At 37.4% G+C, this 23,894-nt stretch overlaps 1 protein-coding gene across 2 annotated transcripts in view; it reads left to right on the top strand.

The window, feature by feature from the left end:
* Nucleotides 1-23,894, top strand: part of dtr (defective transmitter release) — a 118,716-nt gene that overhangs the window by 91,278 nt on the left and 3,544 nt on the right. For both annotated transcript variants that reach the window (XM_035372345.2, XM_035372346.2), the window contains 2 exons: nt 9,644-9,717; nt 9,840-9,886. In XM_035372345.2, the coding sequence (XP_035228236.1) occupies nt 9,644-9,717; nt 9,840-9,886 (121 nt within the window). The remainder of the gene's footprint in view (nt 1-9,643; nt 9,718-9,839; nt 9,887-23,894) is intronic.

Raw genomic sequence — 23,894 nt, 5'->3', positions numbered from 1 at the left:
CGTGTTTGGAAACATGCTCAAGTAATTCTTATTCCTAAAGGAAATGAGTCTAGGATTCCTCGCCTAGATAACCTTAGGTGTATAAGCTTACTTCCTGTTTTGGGTAAGTGCTTGGAAAAACTTTTTATTAACAGAATTTGCTGGTATCTCCGCCATGGAGACTTTCTTTCTGGTAATCAGTATGGTTTTACACCTCAAAAAAGTTCTGAAGACGCTCTTTTACGCTTGAATGAAATTGTTCAGAAAGGAAAAAAGAAAAACTTGCACACTATTTTGGTCTTTTTGGATATTAAGGGCGCCTTCGACTATGCGTGGTGGCCTTGTATTCTCAATCTTCTCAAAAAAGTGGAACTTCCAATGAATATTTTTTCACTTGCTGCTGATTTTTTAAATGATCGGGCGGCCAAATTGCAATTGGGCTCGGCTTCTGCAATTCGTCACCTTGAAAGGGGTTGCCCTCAAGGTTCTGTTTCAGGACCTACGTTCTGGAATATTATTATTAATGATCTCCTATTAAAACTGGAAAATCTTGCTTGTTGTGATACTATAGCCTTTGCGGATGATGTTTTGTTTTGCTTCCAGAGTAGGGACCTTTCTGCTACTTTTTTACAGGCACAAGAGACTTTAAATTTCGCCTCCAACTGGTCAAAAGGTTTTAAATTAGATTTTAATCCTGATAAAATCAGGGTTATGATTATTGAAAAGCGAAACATCTGTTATGATGCATTTCAGTTATCTCTCGATGGCACCCCTTTGACTGTGGTAAAGCAAATGAAATATCTTGGGGTTTTTCTTGATTGTAAATTTTCTTGGAAACAACACTTAACTTATGTATCAGAGAAATGTGATAAATTTCAGCGGGGATTAAGTCGTATTGCACGCAACACATACGGTATTAATTACAACGTTCATTCGCTCATCTATAAACAAGGAATTGCCCCCTTCATTATGTATGGCTCTACAGTCTGGGGTATATCGCTCAAGAAGAAGATAAATTATAGATATTTACGACGTGTTCAAAGGCGGATACTTCTGCGGGTCATATGTGGATATCGTACCGTAAGCTATGAGTCTGTTTATGCAATTTCTGGCTTTCCTCCAATTGACATTGCCATTCTTCATTCTATTGCTTATAAGGAAAATATTTCTGCTTCTACTGTCTCTCAGTATGATTGTATATTACCTCTATCTGATCTCCCTCATCCTTTTGCTGTTAATTTTATTCAGTTTAGCAATAAAATCGTAGATGATTCGCCTGTAACTTGCTATACTGATGGCAGCAAAATTGATGGCAAGGTTGGTCTCGCATTTGTTGTCTTCAAAAATGGTCTTGAATTTGAGCACTTTCAATTTAGAATCAGAGATGAATGTACCGTTTTCATAGCTGAACTTTTGTGCTTAAACTTCGCCGTCAAATGGGTCTCTAAACAAAACAGTGCTGTTTCAGACTATCTCATTTGTACTGATTCCCTTTCATCCTTGGAGATCTTAAAATGTATTTCTTCTAATAATATCATTATCGAGATTCAAAAAGAACTGAAAAATCTAAAGGATAAAAATATTTCGGTTTCATTTTCATTTGTTCGTGGTCATACAGGTGTGTTGTTGGGAACGAACGAGCCGATTTCCTTGCTAAGACTGCGACTAAGCGGGAAATTGACACTTTTGTCAATATCCCTAATTCCTTCTATAAGAAGGTCATGTATGAAAGCATTGTGGAGTCGTGGAATCACGAATTCATTAATTCAAATAAAGGGAGTTTAACTAGAAGATTTTTTCCTTCTATTAAAATCAGATTGTCGTGTCATCATTTCTTCACAAATTATAAATTAACCCAGTTTCTTACTGAACATGGGAATTTTAAAAGTTATTTGAACAGATTTAAGTTGAGTCCTGAGTCTGTCTGTGACTGTGTCCTCGGCGGCGAGGAGAATGTAGAACATGTGCTTCTTCTATGTCCTAAATATGAGAGCGAAAGAAAAGTCTTGAAACTGGAACTGAAAAATGTTAATATTAACTGGCCTCCAGAGTTTTACCAATTTGTTTCCGACAGAAGTGCTTTTAACACTTTTTGTCAATTCATTGTAAGACTGTGTAATCATCCTTAATTTTATTTCAATTTTCTCTTCTGTTTAGTTTGTATTGTGTTTCTTACTTACTTCTGTAAGCCCCATGTGATACTATGTGGTACATGGGGAACTTGTTGTGTTTCTTTTAATAAAAAAAAAAAATAGTTATCCACGACACCTTTTCATTTGTTGCGTTCTTACTGAAATCGCGTTCTTCGAAAATTAAATGACTTGCACTATTTTCCCCTGTTGATTTTCGGCTGATAAAATTACTAAAAAGACGAGACGAACACGCGAGGAAATACAGTATTTTTCGTTTATAATAGCTATTTCAAAGGACACTTTGTGTTTGGTTTATTTGATTTTAGCAAAGCACTGCAGGGCTATCAGTCTAAGGGGAGAGATGCTTTGGTGGAAGAATTTCTGAAGAAAATTTCCTCATATACACGCTACACATGGGGAAAACCACGGAAATGCCCATACAGCTGGTCAGTTCGCCAGGATTCGAACCTCGTCCAGAACTACCATTGTTGAGAGACTTACATATTGAGACGCGCCATATAAATCTTTTCGGATTACCTCAAGTAATGCATTCCAGTAGAAAGATTGCGTTTAAAAGATGATACTCAAGTTTCACTGATATCTGGATAATCTGTGCAAGACATCGTATTCAACGCCTGTTACCTCACAAAAACACATAATGTTACTACAAGCACTCATTGTCTTTCTGCTGTTATTTTCAGTTGATAGACGCAATATAGATCAGTCTGTATTATCTGGTGTAGCAGATGGAACAGTTTTAAAAAAATCTGATGTGGACACCACATGAAATCTCTGTACCGCCTATGAAATTGTACATATTTTTTGCTGCACTCCATTTAAAATTATTCCTTCTTTCATTAGAGATGTATTTCTCGTCCAATTAATTCACGTCTCACTTCGTGATAAGGCAAAAGTACACAAAACCTCAAAACATTTGCAATAAAAATGCAGGAAAACCTAAAACACCAAATATAATTTTAAAAAATGTTTTAAAAAATTGACAATTAAAATAAGAGTTTCTCCGCAAAAATAAGCAATTCGCCCAGTGTGCAAGAAGACATATGTTTCGGTACACAAAATTGAAAGTTTACTTTCGGTCACACTCTGCAAAAAGACACTGAAGTTGGTGGGGAAAAAAAAAAAAAAAAAAAACTGGGCTCACCGCGCCGGGTAACAGAGTATATGTACGTATACATACTTTCGGTGCAGCTGATTGCAAAGAAAAATGGAAAAAAATGGAAGTGCACAGATATGTACGTATTATATCAGTCACATACACAAAATTTCAACGTTCTACGGCTAACGTAATCGTTTTTGAGTTATGCGAGATACATACGTACAGACGTCACGAAAAATTCTCATTTGAAACCATTTTACAATCTGTTTTGGAAAAAATAATCCGTACGTACAGATATCACGCAAAAACATCGTTCAAATGCATTGGGGAGCGGACAAAATGGAAATTTTGATGTACAAGAAAAAAATGTGGACGCCGTGGAAAAGGGATTTTCTTTTTCCCTCCTTTCCTTCCGCAGACTGAAAGCCTAGACCATAGGTTTTCTACCTTATTTTGCCCTCCGGCCACTTTGAGAATATTTTTCTTCTAAAGCCTCCCCCCACCACAATTTTTTTTTTTTTTTTTTTTTACTTGCGAATCTGAAACAGCTATTGTAACGATTATATTTAAACTTGTAATACTGTATAACTTGTAATACTGTAGTCGTAAGCTAGGATATGACACTATCCTTATTCTGAGTTTAAAAAAGAGTGTTTCAATGAGAAAAATTAAAACGCATACTTAATTATATTAAAAAGTATTTTATTAACATTCAAAACACACTGAATTTGTTCCTTATCTAATGAGAAGGTTGAATTTGATGCATTTTAAGGAGTTTGTTAATATCAGGCTGTATTTTACTTAACAACAGCAAATAACCGTCAACAACCGCAAGTCGCCGCATTCATTAACATTGAGCCGATTTCTCTTTTTAATCATCAACGTAGTTGGAGCACTAAACCTATGTTCAGCGAAATAGAAAAATGGGAATTCTATCAGAAATCGTTGAACAATCGACCATAATCCTGAGTACAGTTGCAAAATCGGCTATTGCAGCGAAAATTCTTGGTAGCCATTCTTGAATTTAATTTTCAATTCTTCATTTGTCGTCAGTTATATTAATATAACTTAGTTTTCCTTTTAACTGGGGTGACCCTGCTGTATTGACATATGAAAAAGATCCAAAACCCAGTCTATTTAGAATGTCCCACAATCGTTCCTTGAAATCACTGGGGCGGTTTTCCAAGTGTTGGCAGTAAACAAGCAAGTCGTCATGCTTGAATGATATTGCTGATAAATTTGGGAAGTTACTGAATTCACGTCTGCCAATATTTCTTTTGTATAATAGCAGTTTTGACACGAAAGCAGGAACGCTATTTTTTGTCTTAATCAAGTTTAAGTTGTCGCCTTGAAGTTGGAGATTGACATCATTAAACAATTTATACAGGTCTATCAAGTACACAATATCGTTCTTTGATGAGATGAGATTGTCGCGCAGTTCCGTGTCTTTATTTCCAAGAACGCTATCACAGACCCAAACAGATTGTAAAATCACGTCAAACAAGTACCGTTTGACAGCCAGCGCACCTCTGTGGGAAACAGCAAACGGTTGAAACCTTCATCATTAGCAAAGCAAAGCTGACTAAATAATCTGCCATTCAACAAGTTACTTCTAATTTTACTTACGACTTTGATAACATATTGCAAGAATGTATCGAGGCGTTCACTCAGATTTTTCGCAACCAAATGCTGACGATTAATTACGCAATGCACAGAAAGCGCACCAGGAACTTTAAGCAGGCTATGAAGTCTTTGGGACGCCCTATTATAGCCGGTGCGCCACCCCTAGCAACTGACAAAATGTTATTAAAAGGGATTTCTTTTTCGTAACAAAACGTTTCCAGTGTTATGTTCCAGTGTTTCCATTGAATATGGTTTCTCTTTTTGTATCTGTTTCCAAATTGGTAGCAAATAATAGGTTCTTGACATAATTTTTCATCTTTGATAAACCTCACATATGACAATAACAATGCTTCAATGGTTAGTAAACATCCAGCTGAACTGAAAATTGACCAGTCTGCAGATTATTTCACAATTATTCTTCGATGTTTTCGTCATCTCATCAATTCGTCTTTGCACAGAACTATTGCTCAAAGAAATTTTTCGGATAATATCTGTAGCTGGTTTATGGAGCACAGTGGTTATTACTTCCTTTACTACTGTAAAATTAAATATTTCCCAATAGTATGTGGTTTGCCTGTTTTAGCAATCAACAATGAGATATTGTACGAAGTTCGAAGTCCGTCATCGTCTTGAAAAAGGTTTTGATGAAAAAGGTTTTGATTTCGTACTTCTTTTTCATGTCTTGACTATAAGTCACATCTTTGTCTTTCTTATTCGGGTGTATTTTATTAAAATGATCTTGAAGCCTAGAAGTCTTCACCGCTTCATTTGAAAATGTTTTTTGACAGATTCGTGGGGTTTTCGATAAATCCGTATTTAATAAAATGCACACTATACTGCCGTCTCTTCTTTCTGACATACGTTTTTAATTTATAGATACGTGAGCAGTAGTAGTGAATGTTAGACAAAGCCATGTTAAGGGTTATTTATTATAAAATATGCATACTGTGATGGCTGTGACAAGAAACGTGACATTCAGAGTGTGTTGACAGTTAGCTGTCACAAGCTGGTAAAAAACATACGTGCCAAACGACGGTTGTTATCAATTAACTATTGCCATTGCCCAAAAATACGTGATAAACAGCTTAAGTTATCAATTAACTATTTCCTTTTCTCATGGGAAAAACCTGTGTTAAGCACCCTCCGCTCAGCGAGACACAAATAAAGACTTTAAGAACGCTAAATGCGCCGAGAACTGTGATGGATATGCTGTGAAATACAGTGTAAAGATTGCGTCCGCGGAAGCAAATGGTCTGCTTCGGTTTTATTCAATGTTCTAATGTAATTTTAATGTAATTCATCTTTTGTATAACCAAGAATTAATTTGTTAAGTTTACATTAAAAATCAAAAGACAACATGTCTGTTTATTCTCCGAGCTCGGGAAAACTCGGCGACGTTACAATATTAGAGAGGTATCTCTCAACAATGAAAAGATCAACTTTTAAAACTCTGTTATTAATTGCGCGCGATAATGCTAATAAAAAGTAAAATAAACAGTGATTGCTTTTATATAGGTTGGAGACATATAACACGAATCGACAGGAATAAGATAAACAATGCAGTGGCTAGTTTAACACTCGGCGAGGAAGTAAAGCGCGGGGATAAGGGTGATGCGGGAGCAGAGTGCGGATTAGAACAAGCACAGATAATACTGTCAATTCCTACAGGATTGCAAAAATCACATTATTTAACAGGAACCTATTATAAAATAAGTGCTACATTTTTTTGCTATTTTTTACTAACAAGCTTTTGTTAACTTTATTTATATATGAGATATATTTGGGAGGGTAATAAAATTGGATGATTTGAAAATTTTTAATTCAAATCTAAAATTAAAAATTTTTATATCATCCAAGTTAATGTAGATCTGAATGTAATTGGAATTTTAAGTTCAATTTTCATCCACTTCCCGAACTACAAGAATATGTGAATTTTCGCACACGTGATAAAAATAATTAAAATACATACAATAGCAAAAATTAACCAATATTGGCGCTAGTTCAGTTTTCCTACCCCCTCTCAAATATTTATAAACAACTAAAAAAAAAGTAAACATTTAAACAAAATCTATTGGTTTATTTTTTAAAAGGCAGAATTTTATATAAATCATTAATAAAATCTATCAGTCGCCATAAAACAATTTTCCTATATACTTAATTAGCTTTATAAATAAAGTTAGATTATGTTTTGTGCCTCCTCTTGTGAGGTATAGTTGCTTAAGATACAATCATGCATTTGTAAGATTATTAGTGTGTATTCCAGATACAGTAACGAAATCATTCTATAATTTATTAATTCTCATTACTGCTGAGTATAAAGGAAGCCATTAGAGATACCGTTAAGCAAAGTATAACTCTTTATTGTTACAAAAAAGTAGTTGTTTCTATCCTTCTTTTGCTACAACCTCCACTATCTACGAAAATGTTATCAAACAATTTTAAGTTTGCAAGCTCCTCCAAAATGGTTTCTATTTTTTGCGGTTTAAAAAAAAATTAAAAAAGAAAATAAATAAATAAATAAATAATAAAATAAAAATAAATAAATAAAATAATTGACCTTCAGTTCCCTTTTCCTACCCCCCTAGACTAAATGACATGTGGTTTTTTTATATAATGTATAGGGGGTAAGAAAGTTGAACTAGCGCTCTCAATACTAAAGTTTCCTTTAGTTAGTACATGATTAACGTGTTTTTTTTTTTTTTTTTTTTTTTTTTTTTTGACAATATTTGTTTAATCTGCCCAGGCCCCTCTGTGCCATCTCAACGCTCCCTAATTTTCTCTGGGTCTTCTACTAGCCCCCCCTGAAAGTCTCAAACGCCACAAGGGGGCGTTATCGCCCACGTTGAGAATCTAGGGCCTAGACGAATTTTTCATTATTTGGGTAAAAACGTGAGTGTTCGTTATTTAGAAATGATTGTGTCGCAATGTATTATTACGGTTTAGTTAAATTAAAAGCGAGTTTCAGCTCTGAAGTTTAAAATTTTTTGAAAATGTGTATAATATGTAAACACTGCGCACCCACAAGAAAGTGAAGGGATAATTCAGTATCGCCCGTTTATTTGAACAGATTGACAAGATTTAACTCGCGTTTTTCATGTCTCGATAGTGGGACATCAAATATGTATTGCATTTTTATATGCATATTTATCTAACATAAGTATTATGACACAATATCAGACTTTTTCTGAAATTACATACCGATTTCTTTTTTTTTTTTTCCTTTTCATATTTTGATTCTACCACTGAAAGTAAGCCAAGGTGCAAAGTTTTGTAAAAATTGAACGAGTAATTTTTAAAAGGTCAGCTCTCAAATTTTAGCTTCTCAGTGTTAATTGAATTTTATATATGTTTATTAAGACCTTTTTTTCATTGAACTTACTTGATTCCTTCTTTCAAAATTCGAAATTTAGGTTCAATCCAAATAAAATTCGCAGCTATTTTCTGATTTTTTTTTTTTTTTTTTTAATTTGTACTTTTTAGCAATTTTTTTAAAATTTAGGTTCAATCCAAATAAAATTCGCAGCTATTTTCTGATTTTTTTTTTTTTTTTTTTTTTTTTTTTTTAATTTGTACTTTTTAGCAATTTTTTTAAAATTTTCGAAAACAAATTGTGAATTATGACGTACAAAACTTTTACCGCGGCTTTAAAGTATATGTATTTATTCGAAATTCCCAAAGATATATGCGAATTTATATATTGGCTCGTTTCTGGCATTAGAAGAGATAATAACGCCAAATGTGGTTTACGCTCTTTGTTAAAATTATTTGAAAGAAGGAAAGGTGTATTTTTGCCCCGTTCGAGCATAATGAAAGGGGAAAGAAAATAGGTTACCAGAAATTAAGAATTTCGCCAAATGAATTATTCTTGGCGCAAACTGGAAAACGTGTGCAAAGATAAATTTTCAAATTTTTCCCTAAGTTTCTCACCACATTTTACAAAATTTAATATTTAGGCATAATTTTAGTCTTAAAGCCAAAATATGTATAAAAATCGGTATAAAATATGTATAAAAATCGGTATGTCATTTCAGAAAAAATCCGATTTTGTCTCAAAATACCTATGTTGGAACTATGCTATATATATTAATCTAATATATATTCTATAATTCTTCAATTTGCTATGTCGAGCTTTCGAGACATGAAATACGCAAATTAGATTTCGTGAATCGGCCCATCAGAACAGGAGATATAAAACTGTCTCATTTTTTTTTTGGGGGGGGGGTACATTTTGAAAGAAAAAAAAGGGGTGTCCATATTCTGTACAGATTTGCGCAGTTTCTGGAATCAAGTAATAGAATTTTACTGAAATATCAGATGAAATTTATAGAAAATTTGACTATAATTCTAAAAATCTCTAAGTAAGTTTCCTTGTTTTATACTTTTCTGTAAAACATTACATAAAAGCATTTAAGTATTTTAAAGCATTATCGAAATTTCGAACTTTCCGAGGAAAAAACTTTTGGACTTTTGTGCTTAATTTTTCAGAAACAACTGTAAAATTTTCGTAAATATAAGTATAGAAACCGGAGGAACATATAAAATGTTAGATTTCGTAATGTTTACAAAATTGATTTTTTTCAAATTTAAAAACATCAGAACATAAATGTTCGTGTGATTTAAAGCATTTTTGTATCTAGAAGTATATCTCTACGTCTAACAGTTGCGAAACTTCAGTACCTTCGTGGATAAATCTAAAGAAAATATTCCGGTATATATTCTCAATAGTTTCAGAGAAATGATGTAATTTGGTTATTTTAAAGTTTATTTTAAAACCAGTAATTTTTCCTCTTAGTTTTAGAAGCATATTTGCAAATAAACCAACAGATTCATACAGCAACAACAATTTCCCAAGAATTTGTAAATTAGGTAAGTATTTACAATATATTTATATCTCTTTTTGGAAAAAAAAATTGAAGTAAATGGTTTGCAAATTTAATGTGAAAATTTATTTATAAATACTAACACATATAAACTCATTTAAATTTTAGGTCTAGTGGGTAGTGATATTTCGGAAGATGAAGAACTGGATATTCAAGTATGTTCTTCGATTTTGTATTAACACTAGATTGTTAGATTTACGTTATAAAGTTTTATCCTAAGAATTTGTAAATATACAGATCACACCATACAGTTAACCAAAGAACTGCCGACAGAAGCGCAAGTTAATATTACGATAAAGTAGACGTCGTTTAATGTGATTACAGTGAATGTTACCATTCGGATATTGTGATCAACAATTCGGTTAATATTATGGAACGTGAGCGAGGAAGTCGTTTTAGACTAGTTCATAGAAGAGTCTGTATAGTGTAACAAGTATTTATTAACAGGCTTAAGTTACACACGGACATTACATTTAACTTTAAGAAAATTACAGAGCAAGAGTCTGATCAAGAGTCAACGTATCAGGTTATACACTTGGCTTTTACTGAAGTACTTCTCTGGCTACTCGAGGACACCCTTGCTGTCACAGTTAGTCGAACAGTTTATGTTAAAGGATTGGTTACAAACTCCCCCTCTGGCTCCGCCGACGTCCCGGCAAGGAGACAGAATTAGATGATTTGGGAGCTCTTGTTGTTCTTGATTAGTTCGGGAATGCAAAGTAACTTTTGACGGTCTACCTCTCTTCCTCAGCGGAAGAATGGGAGAAATGGACGGGTCTTCGAAAGATGTTAATGCAGACGTATGGTACGTTCCCAAGGGTTCTGATGGTTTATGAAGGCTTGAAATGATATAGGAAGTAGGTGATTTCTGTGTCATTACCAAGTATGGACCGTCACGCTTTGGTATGAACTTTGAAGTCTTTTTGTTTTTTGCATTGCTAATGAGATTCACCCATACTTTATCACCTGGTGAATAAAACACTTGTCGCCTTCCTTTATCCTTTTTTACTTTGATCTTGCTTCATTTCGATACGCTCTCGTATGTCCTTTGTAATAGTTGCGAATCGTTTAAGATAAGGGGTGATTTCAGGAACAAAGTTATCATTTTCAACCACAGCTTTAAAATCGTGAACAACGTCATCGACAGTCCTCAGCTCTTTTCCAAACATTAGGAATGCTGGTGTATGGCCTGTAGTGTCACAGACGGCCCTATTCATATCGAAGCGAATAACTGGGAGTTTCGAATGCCACTTGTCATGCGCATCTCCTACAAGGATTGCAAGACGAGATTTTAAGTCTCTATTTTTCCTTTCTACAGGATTCGATTGAGGAAAGTAAACTGGTATCAAGTTTTAATTGATATTTAATGTGCAGCAAACTTGTTGCATGACTGCACTGATAAACTGGGTTCCGTTATCACTGATGATTCTTCGTAATATACCATGCCGCATGAATACTTCTTTGTTGAGGGTTACAGCGCAGTGGCGTGCAGTAGCTTGAACAAGAGGAAATAATTCAACCCATCGCATAGCACAATCTTCGACAATGAAGACCCATTATTTCCAGTGTCAGTTTTTATCAGTGGTCCAAATAAATCAATAGATATGATCTCAAAACGTTAATAATAGACAGGAGTCCTTAGCAATCCAGCTGTCTTTTGGTTGGTAGCCTTGTAGCGGTTGCATTCAGGACAGCTTTTCACATAGTCGGATTTGTACTTTTTCATACCAGTCCAATAATAGCGTCTGGCAATTCGTTGGAATGTTCCTTCCTCTCCATAATGTCCAGCCATTGGGTCATCATGGTTCTTTCGCATGATGGGTTCACGCTCGGCAGTTGGAATTACTAACTAGGCCTCTTCTGAATCAGAGTCAGAGACATATCAGTAGAGAACACCTTGATTCATTAAGAATCCCCGGTCAGTCCAGTTGGCCCATTCTTCAGTTTTCTGAGTGTATTCGAAACTTTCTATAATCTTTTTAAAGTTTTCATCTTCAAGCTGGGATGCACGCATGTCTTTTGGACTTCTTGCGGGCATGTCCACTAAAGATATATTTGAAATCTCGCAAGGTGAAACTTCATGTTCGGAGCTGGGACGGGACAGCATATCAGCGATGACGTTTGCTTTTCCAGGAATGTAATGTACTTTCAGCTTGAAGACTGAATTTCAAGCGCCCATCTAGCAAGTCTTCCGGTTGGTAGGTTCATCTAACAAGTCCGGAAACTTGAGGTTGAAAAGCCATTTTAAAGGTTGATGATCGGATGCTATAGTTACTTCTGATCCTCCGACGTAACCATGGAATTTCTTCAGGGCCGAGACTACAGCGAGGGCTTCTCGTTCAGTTTTCGAATAGTTTCGCTCAACCGGAGAAAGCAGTCGGCTGGCATATTCGATAGAGTGCTTTTTTGACCCTTCCCCTTGAAGTAAAATGGCTCCAAGAGCATAATTGCTTGCATCTTAGACATATTAACATGGAAGGAGAGGGATAATAACTTTCGGGGCACGACTTTTTTTTTAAAGAAAAAAATTCTAATATCCTGTTTATATAAAAAGATATTTAAATGAAAATACACTTCAAATAGTAGTTGAGTTTAAAGTTAAGAAACGTTTTTCTCTTGTACATATATAATGATTAAAAGCATTCATTTCAGAAATTAAAACTAAAATTAAATTCAAATCGATGTAACTTAATCTTTTAATTAATTTTACGCTTGCATTACATAAACAATATGGTACAAAAATCTGCTCAAAATGTTATATAAATTCAGAAACTAAAGAAAGCCTAGTTAGAGGGATGAAGGGTAAAAATTTCCATTCCAGAATTATTTAACACTTATAAGTAAAAAGTGTTTATTTTTGCTTTTCTTTAAGAAAGCACGGTGGAAACTGAAAATTGGCTTTGATTACAGTCTGAAACTTTCACAGAATAGTTTAGTGGTTAGGGAAGCCTACTGCAGTACTGAAGGGGCCCGGGTTCGAATCCTGGAGAAGGCATGGATATGTATAAATGTATAGTGTCTTGTGTCTTTGCGGTATGGGTGCACTTTAAATATATGGCGAGGCAAAAGTCCCCTCGAGAGGTTGGCTTTTGTAAATTCGTATAGAATTTTATAGAGCTTTATAATTCCCTACCGAATTTATTCTGTGAAAGCTTTATAAATTCCTATAGAATTTTATATAGAAGTATTTCTATAGAGGATTGATCATCTCTAAAATTCTGTAAGAATTTCTTTAGAATTCTTCCAGCCTCCAAAAATTTTTTTCGTAAAAGCGTTCGTTCGTTTGGTAACAAATTCAATTAACCTGCGATTACTATGCGTGATGGCTGCAGTCGAGTACTTTTTATTGCAATTATCCAATGATTTTTAAGTTATCTGAGAACTGATCTTAATAAACTATACAGATAATTATGTATGAAAAATAGCCACGTTAACCTAGGGACAGTGTTTAGTACGAGAATATTTTTCGCTCGTAGAATTATTTTTCGCTTTAACAACCAGTGGAGCAAGAATGCCACATAATAATGCTATATTAATAATGATTTGCAGTTCCATCATTTCTCTTTTATCTATTATTAAATAATGAGTCTGTATGTGTGCACTGCTCCTTTGCATTGCGAAACAGGATGAAATAGCTACCGAATTTTAAACACACATAGTCCTCCATCCAAACATGTGTCCTTTGAAACCCGAATTTTGAATTTTTTCTTTGTCATATCTTGTATGAAGCTGATGAATTTTTCATTAATAAACTCAGCGATTTAAGGCAGATAACAGGCTACAGTGTTCAAAATAAAATATTTTTATTTCCAGCATGCCAGATTGTTTCCTTTTGACAAAAATCTAAGAAACTAATCTTTCAATTTTAATCAACAAACTAGGTTATTTAGAAGCAGTTTATTGCCACCGACTGAAATAAAATAATTTTATATTCCACTCGCCAGCATTTTGCCATATAGTAAAGAATAATTTTTTTCAGTTTTGATCTGGCGCCGCCCAGCCGGTATAGTGGTCAGTGGCCTGACTGCCGTAGCGATGGGCCCAACTGCATATAAGCATTCTGTACCGCGCCACGCGCATAGAGAAAAATCCATACTTGTCACTGGACATATTTTCAGATGACACCATTTTCTCTTGACATAATGACATTTATGCGGAATTCTTACGGTTTTGTTTTCGTTGAATGACGCGCATGAGTGACATGGAAGCATGAAAATAATCGCTTGTTTGCTTTAAAACGAAAACATTTAGCTGCAGCGTTTTGCATATGGCTTATTGTTTCATGGAATAATAAAATTATGAAATCTTTCAAATATGTTGTTAATATCAGAAGCAGTCTTAAGCGCTTATATAAGTTCATGAATTTAGTGCAAAAACCAAAACATGACGATCTCGAACCAACAATTTGTGCTAATAAGTATATTATTATTATTGTAATTTTGATGCTTTCTGTTTTTTTTTTTTTTTTTTTTTTTTTTTTTTCAGATTGCAGAAAATATTTCCTTAGAAAATGCTATGTGATTTCCATGTTAATGTTCATATCATTCTAAATATTGCCTTGCGTTTAATGAAAGAAAAAAGTGCATTCAGTATCGTCTCTGAATTTAATACACGTGTGGAAAAGAAACTTCCTTCTCTGACAAACATTATTTTTATGCAAAGGTACAAAAAATGTTACAATTAAAAATGGGCAATATTCATAAAGTAACAGTATTTAATTTAAAAAACGTATCTCTATTTCTCTATTCCAAATTTATATTAGTCTGAATTCAGAAATAAATTTTACTTTTCCAGACTGATCTGATTATAAAATATTATGAATTTACTAACCTCGTTTTTGCTATCTCAGGAAACTGACTTGTCTCATGCTTTCGCAGATTACATGTGCAGAGGACGGATATATAATGAACAGAAAATAATGAATTAATAATCACACCTTTAATAAGAATACATTTATTGAAATATCTGCACTTAATACACATTTCTTTCATAACAATCTTGTTAATATCAACAACCCAGTTATTACGATTACGACTTTAATGACCCAAATAATAGTAAACGGCCTATGGCCATATTTAGTACCCATATTGTATAACTTATTTAATCTGTTATGTACCTCTTAATATTGTGTTGTAGATTTACGGTTTAATTATTACTAAGTGCACCAAGAGACTCAGACTATTTTGCCTATTATTTATTTATATGAATGTTTTTTCTACATCAGCTCATTCTTCTTTTCTCGGCTTTCCCAAATAGCACTTCAGGTCTACTAAAACTTGACGCACACTTTAGCCTTTTTAGAAATTTATCTTTTATCTTATATCAATTCTTATAACTTTAAAATTCCTCGTTAAACATTTTTAACATTTTTCGAAATTGAACTTACTAAGTATGAATTCACTCTTTTAAGATAATTCTACTAAAATTAATCTTGGGAGATAATATAATCAATATTCTTTAGTAAATAAATTATTATTAACTTACTTTGCAGCAATTGCGCAAGTAGTAGAATAACTCGATTTCGCACTAAGTGAATTTAAGATCATACAACATATATATGTATATATATATATAAATTCTAAATCATACTAGTATTACTCATGACAGTATTCGAAATAACACATCTGTTCTACAAGGGTAGGGTCCTTGTCCCAGGCACCCTGGTGCTACACCGTTTCCCCAGTGCGTCAATACACATTTACTGAGTTAGCACAAGAAGAAATACTTTTTCTCTCTAGCGGGGTAAAGAACCACTACATTTTTATATTAAATGCATTCAGCACGCGGCAGTGTTGCAAAAAGTGTAATCTCTTTGATAATAATAATAATAATAATAATCTTTTCGGTGCTGCTATCAAAAGGTAAACAAACGGCATGGAGGTGTACTTTCGAGCCCAGTTAAAGTCAAGGCGTTCCTAAGCCTAGAGGCCAGCTGGTTTAATAGGTGATGCTCATGATTATGAAGCTGGCACCAATTCTGCCGGAAATAATGAGCAGGATGCGGATAAATTCATATATCCAAAAAAAGTGAGCAATAAAGCTCCCGCGATTATTATAGAAGATGGTAAATACCCTGGTCAAAATATAAGGAAATGTTTAAAGATGCAGGAATTAAGCTAAAATCAGGTATAATGAAAGCTCAAGACCAGTATGAGCTAAAAGTTGACAGTATAGAAACTCATAAGAGTTTAAACTCATAAGCATTACCAAAGGAGTGAAATATCACTCATTTATTTTACCCGAAAACAAGAAGGCTAAAGTTGTTATACGCAGCTTACCGATCGACACGCCAACCTCAGAGATAGCTGATGAACGGATAGATAGAGGTTTCCCAGTTGAACGAGTCTCGCAATTAGTCAGACGCAGAAATGGAGAAAAATTTAATCTGCCCCTGTTTCTGGTTATTTTGAGCAGGAATGAAAAAGTGAGAGGGATACATGATGTAACTAAATTATGTTTGCTGAATGTTAAAGTAGAAGCTTACAAAGGAAGGAAAGGACCGGTACAATGCTTTCGGTGTCAGGCATTTCATCATACCCAGGATGTATGCATGACCCGAAATGCATGACATGTGCTGGCGATCATTATTCAAAAGACTGCCCCAAGACAAGAGAAGAGAAACCTTAGTGTATAAATTGCCAATTAGATCATACAAGCAATTACAGGGGTTGCCCGAATTTTCCCAAAATAAATACTCAAAATCCGCCTTTGAAGAAATTCAATGATAGAGTAGTTATTAATAAATCTTATGCCGCCGCTGTTAGCGGGCAAACCACGAATGCTCTAGATGAAGCTAGAAGTATTTTTGAAGGGCTTAAAAACCTTGTTGAGGCTATTAAGGCCTCCGGCATGCTAGAAGTAAATTTAGCTCCTAGCGCAAATGCTAGTAGTTTCAACGTGGACAATAATGAACCCAATCATGGATAGGGAAGACAATAATTTTAGGCCAATCAAGTTGTTAGTGTGGAAAGCTAACAACATGAGAGGAAAGAAAGATGAGTTGGAGGACTTTATGTATGAGAACGACATTAATATTTGCCTGATCTCCGAGACGCACATCTCCCCAGGAGATAGAGTTAGCATAAAAAATTGTAGAACCTACCGATGTGATACGTTATATCACAGAGGAGGTGGAGCACTCATCTACGTTCATTGTAAATATTCATCATGTTTAATTTCGACTGAAAGAGACAAGGGCTATGAAATTGTGGTTGCTTCTATTAACTTACCTAAGATTGGAGATACCTTATTTGCAGCTACCTACAACCCCCCAACTAATAGGCTAACTGAGGAAATGTTACAAAATATTATTCCGGATTACTCAATAATGATTGTTGGTGGCGATCTCAATAGTAAGCATAAAGATTGGGGCTGCCGCAGCACCAACCACAATGGTAAAATACTGAGAGAGTATATCAGTAACCACCCAGTTGGTATTTTTGCGCCTGATGTGCCGACGTTCAGGCCCAGCAACATCAGATACACGCCTGATATTCTGTATATCATTTTGTCTGATACAGGAATTAATATGGTGCTGGAGATTCGAGACGACTTAAGCTCTGATCATACTCCTGTGATTGCTACACTAGGGGTCACCAGTATTAATTATACTAATGTTAAGACCCATACCGACTGCAGAATGTACCACAATGTTGTGAAAGTGAGACTCCCTAAATTAGGTGTTATGAAAAGCCCTTCTGATATTGACAAGGAGATTGATAAGTTTACTACACGTCTTAATGACTCTTACTATGAGGCGGCCACTAAGGTTACTCAAAGGTCTAGCAAAATCGCTAAGATTCCAAGGTACATCAAATTTCTCATAGCCGAAAGAAACAGACTGCGAAGGAAGTATAATATCACCTGGGACCCAGTTATTAAAATGGAGTTAAATAGGATCAGTAAGCATATTAAGCTTGAAATGCAAACATTAAAGTGTGAGGCTTGGAATGATAAAATGGAAGAGTTAGACAGTGACGCCTTCTGGCAGTTTACAAAAAGAGACGCATCAGTGTTAAAGAGGACGCATCAGTGTGATAGGCCAATTATTGTCAACGGCATGACTGCTTATTCAGATACTGACGAATGTCAGATTTTCACTTCACATCTTGAAAAGTAGTTTTCTCCAAATCGGGCACCTTGTAATGTTCATTTTGAGACCCAAGTCAGAATGAAAGTAGAAGAACGGCTAGGTGCTCCCACGGTTCTAAATGCCGATGGTTTAACTAATCTAAGAGAAGTTACGGATATTATCTCCAAATTGAACCCCAAGAAAGCCTCGGGTATTGACGGAGTTACGAACTTAATGATCAGGAACCTCCCGCGCAGTGGGATCACAAGACTCACCAGCATTTTTAATATTTGCATTACGTTATGCTATTTCCCGGACTGCTGGAAGTACGCAAAAGTTTTCCTACTTTCGAAGCCTGCAAAGGACATCACTAAGGCGGAGAATCACAGGCCCATAAGCTTGCTCTCTAATATAGGCTAGATTTTTGAACGAATAATTAGGAAATTCCAGCCTTATTTACAGTTACTTCCGGAAGATCAGTACGGATTTAGGAGCGAACTTTGCACATCTAAACAACTGATTAGGCTTGTGGAATTTATCGGTCTGCTCTACATCATAAGAGTTGTACTGCAGTGCTCATGCTGGACGTGGCCAAAGCATTTGATCGCGTCTGGCATGAGGGTTTAATATATAAATTGATAATGATGAATTTGCCTAAACAACTGACCTTACTCACCCGATCTTATATTGCAAATCGTTACTTTACAGTTAGCTGCAAGCAGAGTCATTCTGGTTACAAAACTATCGCTGCAGGCGGCCCCAAAGTCTTGGCCCAGTACTCTATCTTTTCTATGCGGCTGATTTCCCGCGGAATAAACTCAAAAGAAATACATTGCTGGCCTACTAGGCGGATAACACCGCTGTAGCGGTCAGATCTATTCAGCCTAAAAGGGCAATTTCTGTTATGCAGGATATTATTATGGACATTGAGGAGTGGTGCTCCAAGTGGAAGATTTCCATCAATGCGACTAAATCACAGGTGACAGGTGACGGAGGACGGGGACGCCTGGTGTTTAACATAGGTAAACAGGCGTGTGTCCCACGCCCTCCCCTATCTAGGAATAACAACTCCCTGGGGCCCCGTGAGGCTGCCTCGGGAGTTTATAATACAGATCTAAAGATCAATACATGGCCAAACAGGGCCTGAGGATTATTGTTTGACAATGGTTGCGTGACAATAACTTTGTGGGTGTGCATGGCTGTTGGAATAACACAGATACATAAAAATATACAAAACAAATACAAGAATAGATACATATACAGGCAAAAACAAACAAATTCTAACAGATACGAACATAAGGATGCATTGATATTAAGATAAATATGAAGAGAGACACATATGTAAGATACAAGAGTAAAAACAAGAGTAATAAATACTTATAAAGTCATATGTGTATTGCTAGTATCCTTGGGGTTGCAAATGTGCTGTGAGCACTTAAACACAGAGATGAAGCTATTAGTGCCGGATGTCGAGTTATGGTGCCAGGAGTTAGTGTTAGAGTTCGCTGAAAGTACAGTCTGCGCTATAGTTCAAATTTGCAAGAGTTCAGGCTACACTAAAGTTTAGTGTACACTGTGGTACTAATAGCACTAAATTTGGAGTTTGGCACAGTCACTAAGTTTTAATGCAATTGCTATAGGTTGGTACAGTCACTACAGCGCAGACACTATGTTAGGCACAGTAATTTCAGTACACAGTCACAATGTTTGCACAGTTACTATGACTGTGAACAAGTACGGTGTAGGTACTGATCTTCACTGATGTGTGCACTAGTGCTTAGGCATAGTCGGAGTTGGTGCATGATGTATACGTGCGGTGCAGTTATTACGTGTAAGCATTCATTGCAATAGGTTGGAAGGTGATGTAGGCATTCGAAGGCACTTTGAGTTGACACAGTTGGTACTCTGCTAGCACACCGGTAAGGTAAGTTCTAAAGAAGATTGACGTGTGCACATAAAGTTGAAAGCTTGGTGGTGGGGAGCTTTTGTTTAACAACTTGTGGGGGTGGCCCCTGAGTGAAAAGCTTTTGAAAAGGTTGGATAGTCGGTAGGGGGGACGAAAAGATGATCGTGTTTAATCTGGTCTATTGCGGTGAGCAGATATCTTGGCCCATTGCCCCGATTTGAGTGATAGCTTTGCAGATTTTGGTTATGGCTGGCTTGTGAGTGATGATAAAGCGGTGGTACGCATCTCTGTTCATGGTTGGACATGGGAGGTGATGGTCTTTTGTCAGCTGGCAGGTGAAAAGATAGTGGTCTGGGTTGCCTGGGGCTCCACAGACGCATATATCTGTTGATGAGATGTTGTGCCTTTGGAAGTAGCTGGGGAATGGGCCGTGTCCCGTGATATATCGTGTCAGCGGAGCGATTGCGATGTGTCGATCCGTGCTGACTTTGGGGAAGAAATCGTAGGTGCGGCGGCCAGTTGTGCTATGGTTCCATTCCTCCTGCCATTGTTGGAGCCCTTTACTCCTTAGCTGTCCCTTTAGGTAGGAAGGTGGGGCTTGAAGGTGGATCTGCTGTGCATTTGAGTCGGTTACTGCCTGATTGGCTAAACGATCTGCTGACTCATTGCCTTCGTTGTTGGCATGTGCTTTTATCCACATCAGCGTCGTGTGCATATGTGAATTTTGCTGCAAGAGGTGCTGAAGGGCGATGACTAGTGGGGATCTGTGTTGATGGTTCTGAAGGGCTTGAAGTGTTGAGTAGCTGTCTGTTTGAAGTGTGGCATGAGTTAGATCATTATGGACAATGTGCTGCATTGCTGCTGTGATGGCCAGGACCTCCGCTTGGAAGATGCTGTTGTGATTTTGCAAACGACCTTTCCATTCTTGTTCTATCAGGCCATCCTGGTAGTGGATGTAGGCACTGCCTACACCTTCCTCCTGTTTAGAACCATCTGTAAAGATGTGGGTACCTTGTGAAGGTACTTGCATTCCAGTGTTGGTAGGGGTGCGTGGAATGATGACAGAAATTCCTTTGCCTTTAATTGCCGGGTGTGTGTGGAGAGGGTGTCCAGGTGTTTCAAACTGGACTGGGCTGTAGGTGCTATTGTAGAATGTGACGTCTTTTCTCAAGTATACTAGAGTTGTATATGCCGCTTCCATTTCTACTTTGATGTGGAGAGGCAGCAACCCCGCAAGGAGAGTCACCGCACTTGTTGCAGTTGTGCGAAAGGCTTTCGTGAGGTTGAGGGCGAAAGGGCGTTGGACGGTAGTCAGTAATTTGATTTTACGAGCGCCCATTGGGTGGGCCCAGGCAGCGGCAGCGTACGTGGCGATCTTCTCTGCCACAGTGTGATATAGGATCTTCTGTATATGATGGTTCTGCCCCCAATTTTGCCCTTGAAAGGTGCGTGCCTTCCTTGCAATGGTGATAGTCTTCTTTCTGATGTCTTGAATGTGCGGGAGCCACGTGAGTCCTTGATCCCAGAGAAGGCCTAGATGTTTAAGAGTTGAGACTATTTTGATGTTTTGATTGTGCAATTTGATACAAGGACGGCGTGATGGATTTGTACCTGCCCTAGGGATGACAAGGGCCATGGATTTCTCAGTGGAAATTTTGAGTTTTAATGCAGTGCACATGTTTTCGAATATGGTACATGTTGCAGTCCCATTTCTTTCTAATTCCTTCCGTGTGCGTCCCTTGACCAGCAGAGCGACGTCGTCTGCGTAAGCAACAACTGTAGTATGCTGTGGCCAGTCAGCTTCCAGCACAGAATTGAAAGTTAGGTTCCAGAGAACCGGTCCGGCGCAGGAGCCCTGGGGGCATCCTCGCTCCTGGCTTTTGGTGGTTGTGCCGTTGTCGTTCGAAATTAAAAAGCTTCGGTTCTCCAAATAGCTATTAAAGGTGTTAAAGATATTTGCTGGGCAGCGTGCTATTCTGAGGGCTTGTTTTATAGCAGGCCACCAGAGGGTGTCGAACGCGCTCTGCAGGTCGATGGAGATGAAGGCCGTATGATATCCCGTAGCTCTGTTGCGTTGTATAGTGTCCCGAATAGTACAGAGAGCATGTGTGGTGGAGAGACGTGGTCGGAAACCGAACTGTCTTGAGCTGAGGAAATTGGACACATGCAGGTGATAGGACAGCCGTTGGACAAGTAGTTTTTCATAAATCTTACCCATTACGGATAAAAGGCAGATGGGTCGATAAGAGCGCAAATCTTGTGCCCTTTTATTTTTCTTTAAGAAGAGAACTACTTGCCCTTGTTTGAAGGCCTGTGGAAAAATTTGTAGATGAAGAAGTCTATTGAAGAAGGTGCTGAAGAATGATGGACATGCATTGTAGGCCACCTTGATGATAGCATAGTCGAGGCCGTCTGGGCCTGGTGCCTTTTTGCGCGGGAGGAGTTTGAAGACGTGTCTAATCTCACTGCTACTGAAGGGAATATCATACGAGGTGGTGGGAGTGCTTGCATTTTCGCGGATGATACGCTGTGAGGGTGTGTCCTCCTCTGGGTTGTCATCAGGGAATATAGTGCTCAGGATTTTGCTGGCAGTGTGTTCCACTATGTTGGTATTATCGGCCAGTGCTGGAGTCTGGATATGGATCTGTGCCGGGCGAAAGACTTTGCCGGTGGTAAGTTTGTGCAGGATGCCATATGGGTTATTATTATCTGTACAATAGTTCCTCCAACTAGTAATTTTGGCTGTTAGAATATTATTTTTGTAAAGGGCTCTCTCTTTCCTGTATGCCAGCAAAATTTGTTGTCTGCAGTGCGGATGCGACGTCTAAGGGCTCTGCATTTTTGTCGCTGTGTGCGAAGCTCCTTGGTCCACCAAGAGACTCCTTGTAGTGAACTATTCGTGAACTATTCCTTGTAGACTCCTTGTAGTTTCGTCGCGGACCGGGTAGGCAGAATGTTGTGGCATATGTCTTTCAGTGTCGCCAGGAGTTGATTGGTGAATAATTCCATGTCGGCTGGACTGTTAATGCTGTGAAGTTTTCTTTCTTCGTTATGTAAGATGGTGGAGAAGGTGGAGGTGAGGTGCCGGATCTTATTGCCTGGGAGCTTAAACCTGGTAATAACAGAAATGGTGGTGTCGCAGCTGATGGAGAAATGTATGTACTTGTGGTCTGAGTTACTCTCTTCTTCATTTACTGTCCAATCTTGAATTTTACGTGCGATGTTGTGCGTGCAGAGAGTAAGGTCTGGCCAGTCAGTATTGTAGGAGTTATCGTAAGTGGGTGGAGCGTCTGGAGTGTTGAGGAGGTGGAGGTCATGACAAGCCACAAAGTCTTCCAATTCTTGGCCCTTTGTGCTAGTATCCGCGTAGCCCCATATGCTGTTATGGGCATTAAAGTCACCGCCCACGAGAATCGGAGTTGAGGGATATCGTTGCATGACATCAAGGACGTTGGTGGTGAGATTCATAATATCTTCAGAAGGTGGTGAGTAAACAGAGATGAGGATGAGACGAAAGTTTTGAAGGGCTAGTAGTATGGCAACTATGTCGCGTTCTTGTTTAATAACTATGGGGGACCAGGAGGGATTGCAGCATGCAATGGCTGCTCTTGGGGCTTGATTTTGGGGAACGGATTTCTGTTGAAAGAGTGTCCAGCCAATTGGAAGACCTACAACTTCCCCTTCTCTGGTGTAGGGTTCTTGAAGTAGAAGTACGTCGGCATCATGCGTAATTGCGTGCTGGATAAGCTGTGAAGTTGCGGCTCGTGCTCTTTGAAGGTTGATTTGTATACATTTTACAGTGTCGTTTGACTGCGTAGTGTTGCTTGCCATATTGTTTGGGATGTCAGGGGTACCATTAATCGTACTGTGTGTTACGCTTGATTCGTGCAATGTACCTTCCGTACGTAGGGCATGTGACGTCGTAGGCTGGATGTGCGCAGAGTGTCTTATTGTGACTCCTATAGTTCCAGTCTGCACAGTTGATGCAGGAGGGTTGGCGGGCGTTGCAGTCTTTAATGTTGTGGCTGCCAGAACAGAACGCGCAATAGATCTTGTTTTTACAGTTCTGTTGGGTGTGCCCGAATTCCTGGCAGCGGTAACATCTTCGTGTATTATAAAATTCTGCGATTCGATGTGCTCGCCAACCGAGGTACATTCTTGGGGACTGAATGAGTTGATGATATGC

Source organism: Stegodyphus dumicola, chromosome 9 (assembly GCF_044657685.1).
Source record: "Stegodyphus dumicola isolate Sdum_Otavi_A_Nest chromosome 9, ASM4465768v1".
In the NCBI taxonomy this organism is placed as follows: domain Eukaryota; kingdom Metazoa; phylum Arthropoda; class Arachnida; order Araneae; family Eresidae; genus Stegodyphus; species Stegodyphus dumicola.
Note: the sequence above shows the minus strand (reverse complement) of the source record. Positions and strands in the feature narration are given on the sequence as shown.